General features: G+C 40.9%; 1 protein-coding gene across 10 annotated transcripts in view; it reads right to left on the bottom strand.

Annotated features, from left to right (window-relative positions):
- KCNIP1 (potassium voltage-gated channel interacting protein 1) overlaps positions 1 to 12,828 on the bottom strand; it is a 547,511-nt gene that overhangs the window by 39,653 nt on the left and 495,030 nt on the right. For all 10 annotated transcript variants that reach the window (XR_012160271.1, XM_073355980.1, XM_073355981.1 and 7 more), the window contains one exon: positions 5,418 to 5,542. Coding sequence is in view for 9 of the 10 variants with exons in the window: in XM_073355980.1 (XP_073212081.1) it covers positions 5,418 to 5,542 (125 nt within the window). In the remaining variant the exon portion in view is untranslated. The remainder of the gene's footprint in view (positions 1 to 5,417; positions 5,543 to 12,828) is intronic.

Below are 12,828 nucleotides of genomic sequence, written 5' to 3'. Positions count from 1 at the left end.
TTAGACAGCCCTTTACCCATGCCCTGTGAGCCCAAGTCAGCCAGCACAGGCCAGCCTTGGGCATCTAATTGCAGGGTAGACATATCCAGACTGTCACAGCTAAATAAAAGGTGGAACAGGTTGTTCAGCATAAATAGTGAACACATTTCAAGGGACCATTGAAGGTGAAGTTAAAAGTTCTCCAGTCGGGGGGGGGGGGGGGGGGGTAGGGACGCAGGAAGGATAAGGGGCGGGGGGGGAGGGGGAAGCAGAGAAAAAGGCATAAGTGATTGTTGTCATAAATCTGGTGTCTCTATTCAGTCCATGATTTTTAGTACCTTGCAAATTATGAATATAAGCGCCCAGATTTGTGTTTTGACAGTGTTGTGCAGGTTTTCTTTCAGGATGAGGACCAGGGTCAGGTATAGAGTGATCGTTTTGTGAAAAGTGTTCACCCACAGGTGATATGGCATTTTGGATTTTATCATTCTTCTGTGTGAGTTCATTCAGGAGCGTAGGGAGTGTCATGTTTCACCCACATAGTTGTTATGGGGGCATTTAAGTCACCGAATGAGGTACATTACATGTTGTAATAGCATGTAAAGGACACCTGGCTCTTGAAAGGTGTGTTATGGGGGTGCTGAATATCATAGGAGTGGAGATATGTCTGCAGGGTTTGTATCTGTTGTTCTGGCAGTGTCTGGTGTTGCTTTGAGTTGGTGTCTCCTGGGCTGTGGAGATTTTACTTCTGATAATGAGCTTGGAAAGGTTGGGGGTAGTAAACTGGCTCAGGTTAGAGCAGCCTCCAGGATGCTGTAATCTGGATTTAGGGCCAAGCAGAGTGTCAGTGAGCCACTCCTTGATAGACCTTTACTCCCATTTACTTCACCCAGTTTAAATTGGATGTAGCAGACAATCTGGCCCATTATATGCACTTGTAAAGTGTCCATCGTTGTAACAACTAGGTGCCATCATGTAAATTAAGCAGGACCACCACAATCATCCAAGGAAAGGAAATAAGTAGAAGCAAGATATAGAAAAGTGACCATATATCCACTGGGAATTTGAATCTCCAGATGGCACTGTAACACCATCACAAAAAACAGACGGCTAAAAGCTATAGGAAATAGGGGAACAGCTAAGTCAGTGCGGCCGCCATGTATAATTACTCATCCCATCTCAATAATGATTTATTGAAAAACTCTAAAGCTGCCCTTTTGTTTTGTCTGAAACACAACATATTAATACTTTAAGCATACTGAGTGCTTAGCAGAAGAAAAGGATAGCATTAATATTGCTTTGTCCTAACAATCTGGAGCAAAACAGGATTGTGGTGGCGATGTGAATTAATACCAATACCTTCAACGATGCCGAATTTAGAAAATGGGCAAAGTCACTGACTAACTGAACTTGCTAATAATTATTCTTGCTGAATAGTAATTTCTCCATATTGCAAAACAATAGCACATTTACTCTCTGAACAGAAGCGTTAGGGGCCAAGAATCAGATGCATTGAGAGCGCTGCCATGCTGAAATTTGCAGTACCTGTCCATTTTACAGTGCACATGGCTGAATCACTCACACTGATGAGCAATGAAATTCAGCAAAGTTGAACACACACAGATTTCGCCACCAATATAACAAGGTATTTCAGAGACCTTAGAAACATACAACAATTCCTGATCTCCTGTGGCTAATACGGGGAAAAGTGTTTTGTAATGTGCTTAGAACAAAGTAAAACAAACATTTAATGGGGAAAAATTACACAGAGAAATTGAAGGCTAGGTTCTGTCCTTGGCTTACTCAGCTGAGCAAGGAAATATGGGTTTACCTTACACCTTATCACTCAGCTCTTGGGTCTGTTGAAAAGTACACCTGTCTACCCAATCTTTAATATTCTCCCTAGAAGTAAATGGGCAGGAACTGGTGTTGTTTTGGCCACACCCACCCTACACATGCTGGGAGATGTGAATGGCATCCTTTCAAGTAACAGTGTAGTAACTTGCTTCCCCACCCTACGGAGCAACTGTGGCTCAGACTGGTTTGTCAGGCACACGCGCCTCTTAGGGCAAGTGCTGAGGTGAGGCAGCTTTCACAGGACCCCGTGCTCAGATCACAATCTAGCCCAGGGTAATTGGTTTGATTTCAGCAGAATTCACATGTTAGAATGCAGCCAGTGTGCTATGGACAGACAGATTCCACCCACAAGCAGCATTCTGCAGTTGTAGGGTGTGGTTAAGTTCTTCCTCAAAATGGGGGCTGCCTCTGCAAACTGATTCCACAAACCCTTGCTCCTGAGAGTAATACTTAGCAGTGGAGTAGTGCTTGACTTCTATGGGATTACCTTTGGTAAAAAGAATCTAACACAGTGGTACTCAGATTGAGGCTTGTGAGGTGCAAGTGGCTCTTAAATGTGTTTCCTGCAGCTCTTTTCCACACATGATATTAAAATACTGTGTGATTTAAATGATTAACCAGCCTAAGTTATTAACCAATCAGGATGCTTTTACTATGTTATTAACCAATTATAGCTCACAAAATAATACTTGGTCAGTCATTTTGCTGTGAGAATAATATATATATATATACACACCCACATGCACATACACAAACACACTAAATATTTCCTGTCATAGTGTCTAAATATGAATATATAATACTACAGTAAATGAAACAATGAATTCACACTGCTGTGCCTCTTTTGGGTAATGTTGATCAGTAATTTGGCTCCTGAACCACTGTAATCTGAGTTTCACTGGTCTACGAGATCGGGCTGAGTCCCACAGAGCTTTCATGGGCCAGCAGCCAGGGCTTGCAAACTGGAATTTCCATGGGACAGGCAGGTCAAGAGATACTACTGACACTGAGCCAGATTTGCCACTTAAATCAATTAGAATGGGCAGAGTGTAAATTACCATAGCATATGGCCCATTGTGTATATGCTGCATGTAAAATTTATGAAGAGCTATAATTTTTTCTTTGAAAACTCAACTAAATGAAAGAACTAATAATTCAGCCCAACTCTGTCGCAGCAAATCAACATATTAAGAAGGTATTCTATGTATTTAAAAAAGTACCAATGCATGGATAGATAAGCAGGAAATACACATGCAAAATACATATACTCCCTGTAGCATATATATGGCAAAATACTCTATGAAAGGAGAAATGTTAATGAAAATATATGATCAGTGCAGAGTGAAATTTAATTTATATTATAAAGAACATATCTGTTTGGCAGAGATATTTGATGTACTTTATCATAAGTGAATCTGCTTGCATCCTGAATCAACTGAGCAGAGAAAGTGTGATATTTTTTGGGCATGTATGTGAGTAGAGGAGAGCAGAGACAACAGGAATGGGGCACAGAGAGAGACAAAGCAATCATCTTTTATATTAAGGTGAAGGTCCCATTTACAGTTAATAAATGAATAATAGATGTGTTAATACATAAATTAATAATTATTAGAGAGTCCAAAAGTTTGCTTACCAGCCGTGGCTTATAACCATCTACAATACCTTCTACTAATATGCTTATAACAATCTATAAAACAACCTAGTCATGTATGTAACATGCTAACCACATCTACCATTGATTAACCTTGCATATGTAGAATCTTAGTGTGAAGTATGATTGCTGTATTTAAGGGTTCTGGGGATCTGCTCCAGTTCTAGGGTGACCAGACAGCAAGTGTGAAAAATCAGGATGAGGGTGGGAGGTAATAGCAGCCTATATAAAAAAAAGACCCAAAAATCTGGACTGTCCCTATAAAATTGGGACATCTGGTCACCCTATCCAGTTCCAGCCACTGATGTAACTTTACCCATCAACACTATGGATTTACCATGCTAAAGCTGCAATTTGGGGTAAATATCGACAGTGCAAATAACACTAAGCCACATGAAGGGGGTATACCAGTGCAGATACGCAGATGACTGGAATCAGGGGAGATCTATGTGTAGACAAAGTTTTCTCACAGAGCTGTGGTGGCATTATGTCATAAAAAGCTCAGAGTATTCATTTGAATTTAAAAATTCATTTTCTCCTAGGCCTGCACATCTTGTTTTTACTGTCTGTGAGTACTCCGGTAACAAAGTGTTACTCCAATGAATACTTGTGGAAAAGGATTATCAAGCTTGCATGTGTGATCTCCTAGCACTGGACAGGATATTTGTAATGAGATAGGGCAGTATTTGACACAGCACAGGGTGGGAGGGGTGCCTGGCACCCCCCGTCACAGTTATGACCTATCCAAGAGAAATGTTGATATATATTCAAATAGTTAATAATGTGTTAGTATATGGGTAGGGCGTACCAAATTCATGACCATGAAAAATGCGTCACAGACAGTGAAATCTGGTCTCCCTCCATGCAATCTGGTCTATGCTATACAGATTTCTCAGGGAAGAACAGCATTTCTCAAATTGGGGGTCCTGACCCAAAAGGGAGTTGCGGGGGGGTTGCAAGGTTATTTTAGGGGGTTCATGGTACTGCCACCCTTACTTCTGCGCTGCCTTCAGAGCTGGGCGGCCGGAGACTGGCGGTTGCTGACTGAGGGCCCAGCTCTGCAGGCAGCAGCACAGAAGTAAGGGTGGCAATGCCATACCATGCCATCCTTACTTCTACTACTACTGCTGCTGGCAGCGGCTCTGCCTTTGGAGCTGGGATCCTGGCCAGCATCCACCACTTTCCAGTTGCACAGGAAAGGCTGGGCCGCCACCATCAGCAGTGCAGAAGTAAGGGTAGCAGTACCACACTCCCCCGCTCCCCCTCATAACCTTGTGATTCCCCCCCACAACTCGTTTTTGTGTCAGGATCCCTATAATCACAACACTGTGAAATTACATATTTAAATAGCTGAAATCATGATATTTACAATTAAAAAAACCTATGACCGTGAAATTGACCAAATGGACCGTGAATTTGGTAGGGTCCTATATATGGCATTCCAGCATATTTAGCAACTAACCAAGAGAGCTCAGTTTTTAATACCAAGAACCAATTACTCACAGAAAACTCTGTGATCTATCCAAAGAGTTAAAAAAAATCAGAAAATAATATTGTGAGTTAATTTCAACCTACAAATGCATTTGAGGAAATTGCTATGTGATTGCAAATATTTGGGAATAAGGGCAAACCACCTAAATTTGCTGAGTAAATCACATGATAGATATTCATTCAGTTCTAGTTTTAAGGAGATCATGATGCCAAGAAAAAATATTTATAAGGCTTTTCTCATGTATATTTCACTGTGGTTGGAGGGTTAGAACTCAGATCCTTCTGCTTCAAAAAGCCCAGGCCTCCAAAATGAAATCTCTGTGTCATTGTTACCAGGATAAAAGCTATGGAACACAGGTGAGTAGTTTGGATACCATGCAGCAGAGGGATGGTGATGACATATACATTAGCCAATTCATTGCAATGCTTTGGTTCTTACATTTTTAAATCCTCTGTAAAGCACTTGAAGTTCCCTCTTTGTGAAATTGGTTTGTGTTTCAAGCTGTTCCAGTCCTTCCGGCCGATAGCACACCGTGGTCATTTCCAGTTCATCTTCAATTTTATCTAAAAGAAAAGACATGGACATATTTACTTTGATTGCTACCTTTGCTATATTAAAGAGACAGACAGGTCAAATAACTGGAATATTGATGTATCTCGAGAACAAAAAGAAGAGAGAAAAGCTAACACGGAGTTTCTCTATACAACTGGTTTCAATCCTTTAAAAGCAAAATTAAAACTAAAGAGTAGAGAAATACCCCAAATTCCTTATTAGGGGGTAAATATTTAGTATTCTGCTCCCAGGGCAGAAATTGAGGACATGAAGAGGAGGACAAGTAGCTAATCACAGTTCCACTAAAGAAATGGTAGAAGTTACCTGTTTAAATACTTGCACAGTGCAAAGGAGTAATCCTAGGGTGCTAGTCACGAAAGCTTATGCTCAAATAAATTGGTTAGTCCCTAAGGTGCCACAAGTACTCCTTTTCTTTTTGCGAATACAGACTAACACGGCTGTTACTCTGAAACCAGTCTTAAAGAAGAGCATGCAAGCATCAGTGGTAAGTGACAGAGCAGACATGCTTAAACGTATTATACTAAGACATGACATTACACTGAGTGGAAACAGAAAGAAACTCTCTCTCTTTTGTACATTATCAAAAGAGCTTGAAGTGTTAAGGACATTATGGATCACATTCATCCCAGGTGTAATTCAGGTTAAGTCCAATGGAGTTGCATCCAGGAGGAATTTGGCCCTCTGCTTACATGGCCTTTTGGGTGAAATAGGTAAGCCGTGAAGTGCCCATGTGGATTTGGTGTAAAAGTTTTTTTCTTATGAAAGTACATGGATTTGGACACATGCATACATGCTTCCACCCAAATCCTCCCATGTGACTTGTAGGTTATAGAAATCTCATTTAGCTAGCAGTGCCCAAAAAAGCATAGATCTGAACAGATGGTTACTGTATGCCAGTCTGAGATTATCAATAATACTCCTGAAGCCAGATGTGACTATTCATCACAGCTGTCCCAAAAGCACCAATCCTCCCTAAGCCATGAACCCTCACCACCTCTATGGTATAAAGGTCAGTGAGCACTTCCAGGATGAACTCACCTTCAGAAAAATTTCATTTTTTCTAGACCTTCAATGACTGTAGTACACGCTTATGGCAAAACTACTCCGTTCATATCCTGTAAAAATCATTTGGGTTCCTATGGTGAATTACGGTTGATTCCTGCCCAAATGCACAGAGAAATGATAAACTAATTGTCAATATAAGTTTGAGAAGGAAAATTCTCCTGGTCTACATTGGAGCTTTGAGCAGAGATCAGCCCTTTAAACTTTGCTGGTCATTGATCCTATGTGCTAGATTTCTTGTGAATTTAAACTGGCCTCAGAGCATGGGGGGAATCTTTCCATCCTCTATGTCTGTGTTCTTCAGAAGTCAGAATCTGTGGGTGCTGAATTTTAAAATATTCAAATCCAGGTCCAAATTTTGTCATCTCCAATCTAAGCTATCAACAGCAGATCATTACAGGAAATATAAAGTAGGGGTGATCCAATGCTTTTAACTACGCTTTTCATGGCTTTCCCACTATAATAGTATGTACACATAGTTTTAATGGCTGGGTTAATGACATCTACGGAAAAGATCAAGTAAGCTTTGACTATTTGTTTTTAACCTAATTTCCTCTTGGACCATGAGTCTTAGGGTACATCTATACTGGAATTATCGGGCGTGATGGCAATTTGCATAGACATACCCAAGCTAGCTTTAATCTAGTGAGCTCATGTCATAGAATAGAGAAGCTGCAGTGGCACACACTTCAGTGCCAGCTAGCCCCATGAGTAATTACCCAAGCTTCTGCAGAGGCTTGTGTAGCCCCGGTTCAACGCATGCTGCCACAGCTTCACTGCTCTGGGACCCAACCAGCAAGATTAAAGCTAGCTCTGGTATGTCTACCTGAGCTGCAATCACACCCTGTGATTCTAGTAGAGACATACACATACTCCTAGTCAATAAAAACAGGGCAATAAGGAATAGGCTTACGGTACAGAAAAGAAAATTTAGCCTAAACTTTGGTATATGTATAACTCTTCAAATAGCTCGGTAGTGGAATGAACTGATGTGGGGAGTTTTTAAATGCTATCAGACTTGACACTCACCCACTCATCAGCAATAGTAAAATCAGTCCTGCCAAGATGAGAGGGCATGGACTTGAATGAACTTTGAAAAGCCATGTCAAAGAGACTGTGCATTTTGATATAGGAAGCACTACAAGACTCTCCCTCTCACTAATTATTTCTACAGGACACTAGATGCCACAACCTAGAATATTCTTATTCCTGACTGGAAAAGAGAAATTTGAATATCTCTGCTGTGTTTTCCTCTTTCCCCCTTATCACAGCTAACTCAGTATTCAATCTGCATGGATCTAGTAGTAATTTGAAGACTGACAATCACATTACCAGTCCGTGTCATTACGAAATATGTATAATCAATAGCCGTATACGTCCCCTCCCTCCCACAGCACCCCCACAATGTGTGTTCAGCAGAAGAAATTTCAGGCTGGTCACCAGTATGCTTCCAAATATGATAATCATTTTATGGGATTGTGTAGATTAATTAAGATGAATGCCACTGCACATAATTGCAACATTTGTCTAATGGGGATGTTTAGCACTCAGCTTCAGATAATTTTAATTGAAACACTACAGCAGAGGGAGACATCTTGTCAAAGGGATCCTCAGAGACTGACAGGGAGTAAAGGCATAGGGAATTTTTTATAAGGTTAGTTAGATCGAGAAGAGCATATCTGAGAGGCAGTAGCAGAAAGGAAACTGTGAGCAGAGCGCAATGGTCTGCAGAAGTGGATGAAATGGTGAAGGGGAAAGAAGGGTTGGGACCATCAGCAGAGGGAGCCAGAGTCCTGGAAAGGAGAAGAACGAACAGACACCACTAAAGACCACGGAGAGGAGAGAGTCTGGAAGAGATACTGTTAGAAGGAAGAGTAGGGGGATGGAGAAGAAAGGAAAAAAGAAGGGGCTGTGAGATGAGAAGAAAGACAGAGGTCATTGAAAAAAAGGATGGGTGGGGAAGAAGATGTCCTAAGATGAAAGGTTTCAGAGTAGCTGCCATGTTAGTCTGTATCCGCAAAAAGAAAAGGAGGACTTGTGGCACCTTAGAGACTAACAAATTTATTTGAGCATAAGCTTTCGTGAGCTACAGCTCACTTCATCGGATGCATTCAGTGGAAAATACAGTGGGGAGATTACCCATTATTTCATGTTCTCTATGTATGTAAAGCTCCTTTTCTTTTTAAGATGAAAGGGTGGAATATGGGGGAGGAAGGAGGGGAAAAAAAGAGTGCGGTGGAGAAAAAGGTCTTAAAGTGGGAAGGAGACAATAAATGGGAAACAGAAAGAAAGAGAATATCAGTCATCAATGGATCCAACCTAGGGAGACCCACCTCTAGTCTGAATATGATTTTTCATGAGTGCCTTGAAATAAATTAATTAAAAACTTTACATTTTCAATCTGCCCAAACATGTCTGGGTTCTCTTCTGCTATGTACAATCAGCCAGTTTGTACCTGTCACAGTCAGTTGTATATCCCACTCCCTTCTCATGTTTTAATAAACTGTGCAGCACAAAGGCAATATTTAGGATTAAGCATTACTCACTCTCTCTCCCCCTCCCCCTTACTGAGTTCACATTCTCTGAACTTATCTCCTTTAGTACTGCTCAGCTTCCACACCCTTTTCTGTGACCTCTCATGGGTCAACATTCTGGTAGTATTGCCTATTGGTTTGATCTAATCTAAGGTATTTATAGAGTGTCAATCACTGTGGAAGCTAGGTGAAAAATGCAGGTGGAATATAAGCACAAACAATTAATTTGACTCGACTTTTGCCCAACAAGGATTTGGCTATTTAAACTTGACTTTTTAAAAAATAATTTTTCCTGCATCTCCCAGATCTTGCATATCTTACTTGGTGACAGACAGTGCTGCAATCCAATGAGGTATTTGAACTCAGGCCCTTTGATTTAAATGAGAGGCTGTAGGTATTTTCCACAGGGGGCTCTCACTTGTGGAATATGCTTGTCCCACCTTGGTTCTCCAGAGTCTGCTTTAAGGTTACTGACAATTCAGAAGGACAGAAGCTGGAATGCTTATGGATCAAAATACTAACTGATAAATCACAAGATGGGGTACCAGTAGGGATTGCTATAGACCACTAGATCAGATAAAGTAACAGGATGAACAGCTCTATAAACAGTATGTGCTCTTTTAAACATTATTTGAAAATATACAAATTAATTGTTGTGCATCCTAGCATATTAGAGAACTGTATACATAAAATTACTGTACCCTAAATTATTTTTCAAAACTAATGGAGACCTAGGAATGTACCAGAAAATTATAAAAACTAAATCTAGTGCCAATCTTCCTCAAAAATAAAACTAAAAAATCCTACACTTAATATCATTTGCAAATTTCATTTTGATTCCCAATAAAATAATAAAAGAAATACTGAAAGAGAAAAGTTACAACAATGTTTAGAAATCAGAGGAATGATAACTTTTCTGGCAACAGAAGTTAGACTCACTGGATCCAACTCCCTGCTGTTTCACACCTTGTGTTGTCATTTACATCTTTGCAAAAGAAGTTAAAAAATGCTATGAAGTCAGGATGGTAGCCTTTTACAACTCCTTGGCACAGCTGTAAGTGACTTCAGCAAGATTTAAGGCAGGCTCATTGGAAAGCAATTGTCAGATTGATTCATTATTTTTGGAAGACTGATACCATTTATAAAATTATGAATTCACAGTATCACTGGTTTCTCCATTGTTAGGCGATCAGTTTCCTAAATTAGTATTTGGTATTCATATTCTGAAAACAAACAATAATTAAAGGGAAAGATCTGGGAGACTTTACCTATGCAAAACTTCATTTGCAGCCCCATGTTTGTTTTAAATGAATAAGGTCTAAAGGCCTGGGGATTAAAAAACTTATTTCTTTTGCTTATGAAGCCATATTTTGCATGAACTGAAGAATGAATACCAGCATCCCAGCTATTAAAAATATTCCCATATCAAAGAATACTTGGTAAACACAATATTTCAGTAGTGACATGCTACATTTTGATAAATCCCAGCCTCATTCAGTGGGAATATCAGTGTCGTTCATCTATTTCAGCCTGTCCTGAATGCACAGATTCTTTCCAATTCACAACCTTTGGTCCCAGAGGACAGATATTTTCTTATTAAAAGTCAGGCAGATTTTTGCTGTATATAACGACTTTCTCCACTCCCTATGCTAAGAAATCATAGAACTGGACGGGACCTCGAGAGGTCATCTAGTCCATTCCCCTGCACTTATGTTGCTCAACTTCTCTAAACTTTTTTCTTTTTAAAAAATTCCAGGACTAAGGTTAAGGAAAATAAGAATCCATTCTTTTTAAAAACACATTCCTTTCTACATTCAGGAATCAGTATCTATCACTCAAGTCTATGATGAAGACTGTATGAGCTATCCCTTTCACATTCTACTTACTCATCCTGCACTAGATGACCTCTTGAGATCCATTTCAGCCCTCTATTTCTATAATTTCCATGATCCTTTCCTTCAAGAGGCATTTAGAAACTTTACCAAAACAAACGTGACCATACTGAAATAGAATCAACTATTTTCAAACCCATACATTCTGAAAATGGCAGACAGTAATTCTCATAGTAAAATCAATCCAGAGTATGTGGTATATCCTAATAATAATAATCCACTTCTCCTTTGGTGAGGATTTGAACATTTGGGCTCATCCTACTACTACACACCAACAAGATGTCATTCTGACAGGACAACAAGCATCATTTCACAGAATCACACTGTATACAGCAGAGACAGAAAAGGCCTACTGTGTTATTTTGTCTTCCCTTTGTCACTTCAAAGCTGTTTCATGATCACTTTGTCCAGTCTGGTTTTTAAAGGACCAAAATGACATAGCCTCCAAATGCTCCCCGTATGAGTAACTATTCCCCACTATTCCAATGGATCTCACAATTAGTATTTTTTTTTTATATACATCTGATATTTACATTTGAACTTTGCTCAGTTGGATCCCATTTTTTATAGTTATTTCCACCGGTGGCTTTATAAACTCCTCCTCTCCCTTTTTAAAGATGAACTCTGTAAGGGTGTTGTGCACCTATATGCAGGCAGCCAATGAGAGCTGTGTTAGTGATGGTAATATTTATATTTATTTATTTATGCATTGTGACAAAGTTCCTGCTCTACCTTGGCGGGTCTTGCGCTTACTGGAGGATTTGCTCGCCTTGGAGCTTCACGGCAGCCCTCAGCTTGGCCGTTTTTCTGAACCCACAGTCCAGGTCGACTCCTCCTGTGTCTGACCAGGAGTTGGGAGGATTTGGGGGGAACCCGGACCCGCCCTCTACTCCGGGTTCCAGCCCAGGGCCCTATGGAATGCAGCTGTCTAGAGTGCCTCCTGGAACAGCTGTGCAACAGCTGCAACTCCCTGGGCTATTTCCCTATGGCCTCCTCCCAACACCTTCTTCTCACCATAGGACCTTCCTCCTGGTGTCTGATAATGCTTGTACACCTCAGTCCTCCAACAGTCCATGTTCTCACTCTCAGCTCCTAGTGCCTCTTGCTCCCAGCTCCTCACATGCATGCCACAAACTGAAGTGAGCTCCTTTTTAAAACCCAGGTGCCCTGATTAGCGTGCCTTAATTGATTCTAGCAGCTTCTCGATTGGCTGCAGGTGTTCTAATCAGCCTGTCTTAATAGTCTCCAGAAGGTTCCTGATTGTTCTGGAACCTTCCCTGTTAGGAAACGGAACGTCTTTTGCTTGCTCCTCAGCTATCTGCTTTCTATTCTTTCCTAAAGCCCCGTGGCCCGGATTTTTCTTACTTTTTGCACCTGCCTTAGTCCCCCCCCGACCGGGCCAGACGCTTTTTTGTTTTTTCTTTTCATTTTTTGTGTTTTTTTTTCGTCTACGTCCTTCGCCGGCCATCCCTCCCCACGCCTGCTTTCGGGCGCAGCTATTTGCCTCAGCTGAGCCCCCGGAGGAGGTGGGGAAGATTGCCGATTTTGCTGTCCGGGGGGGGGGAGTGGAAACCCCCAGACCCAGCCGTTTCGCCAGCAGCTCGGACCTTATAGCATTCTTAACATACCGGAGGTCTTGGAACACAGCCAAAACAGCCGGAGACGGAGATTTCATCGGACAGAAGAAATAATATAAATCATCGTGACGGAGGCCGTAAGACTGAGTAACTTTCTGAATTATACTCTCGTGGGGGGGAGTTTGACTGTGATTACTTGCGTTTGTGGCGG

This window comes from Lepidochelys kempii, chromosome 8 (genome assembly GCF_965140265.1).
Source record: "Lepidochelys kempii isolate rLepKem1 chromosome 8, rLepKem1.hap2, whole genome shotgun sequence".
In the NCBI taxonomy this organism is placed as follows: domain Eukaryota; kingdom Metazoa; phylum Chordata; order Testudines; family Cheloniidae; genus Lepidochelys; species Lepidochelys kempii.
This window is presented reverse-complemented; position numbering and strand designations above follow the sequence as displayed.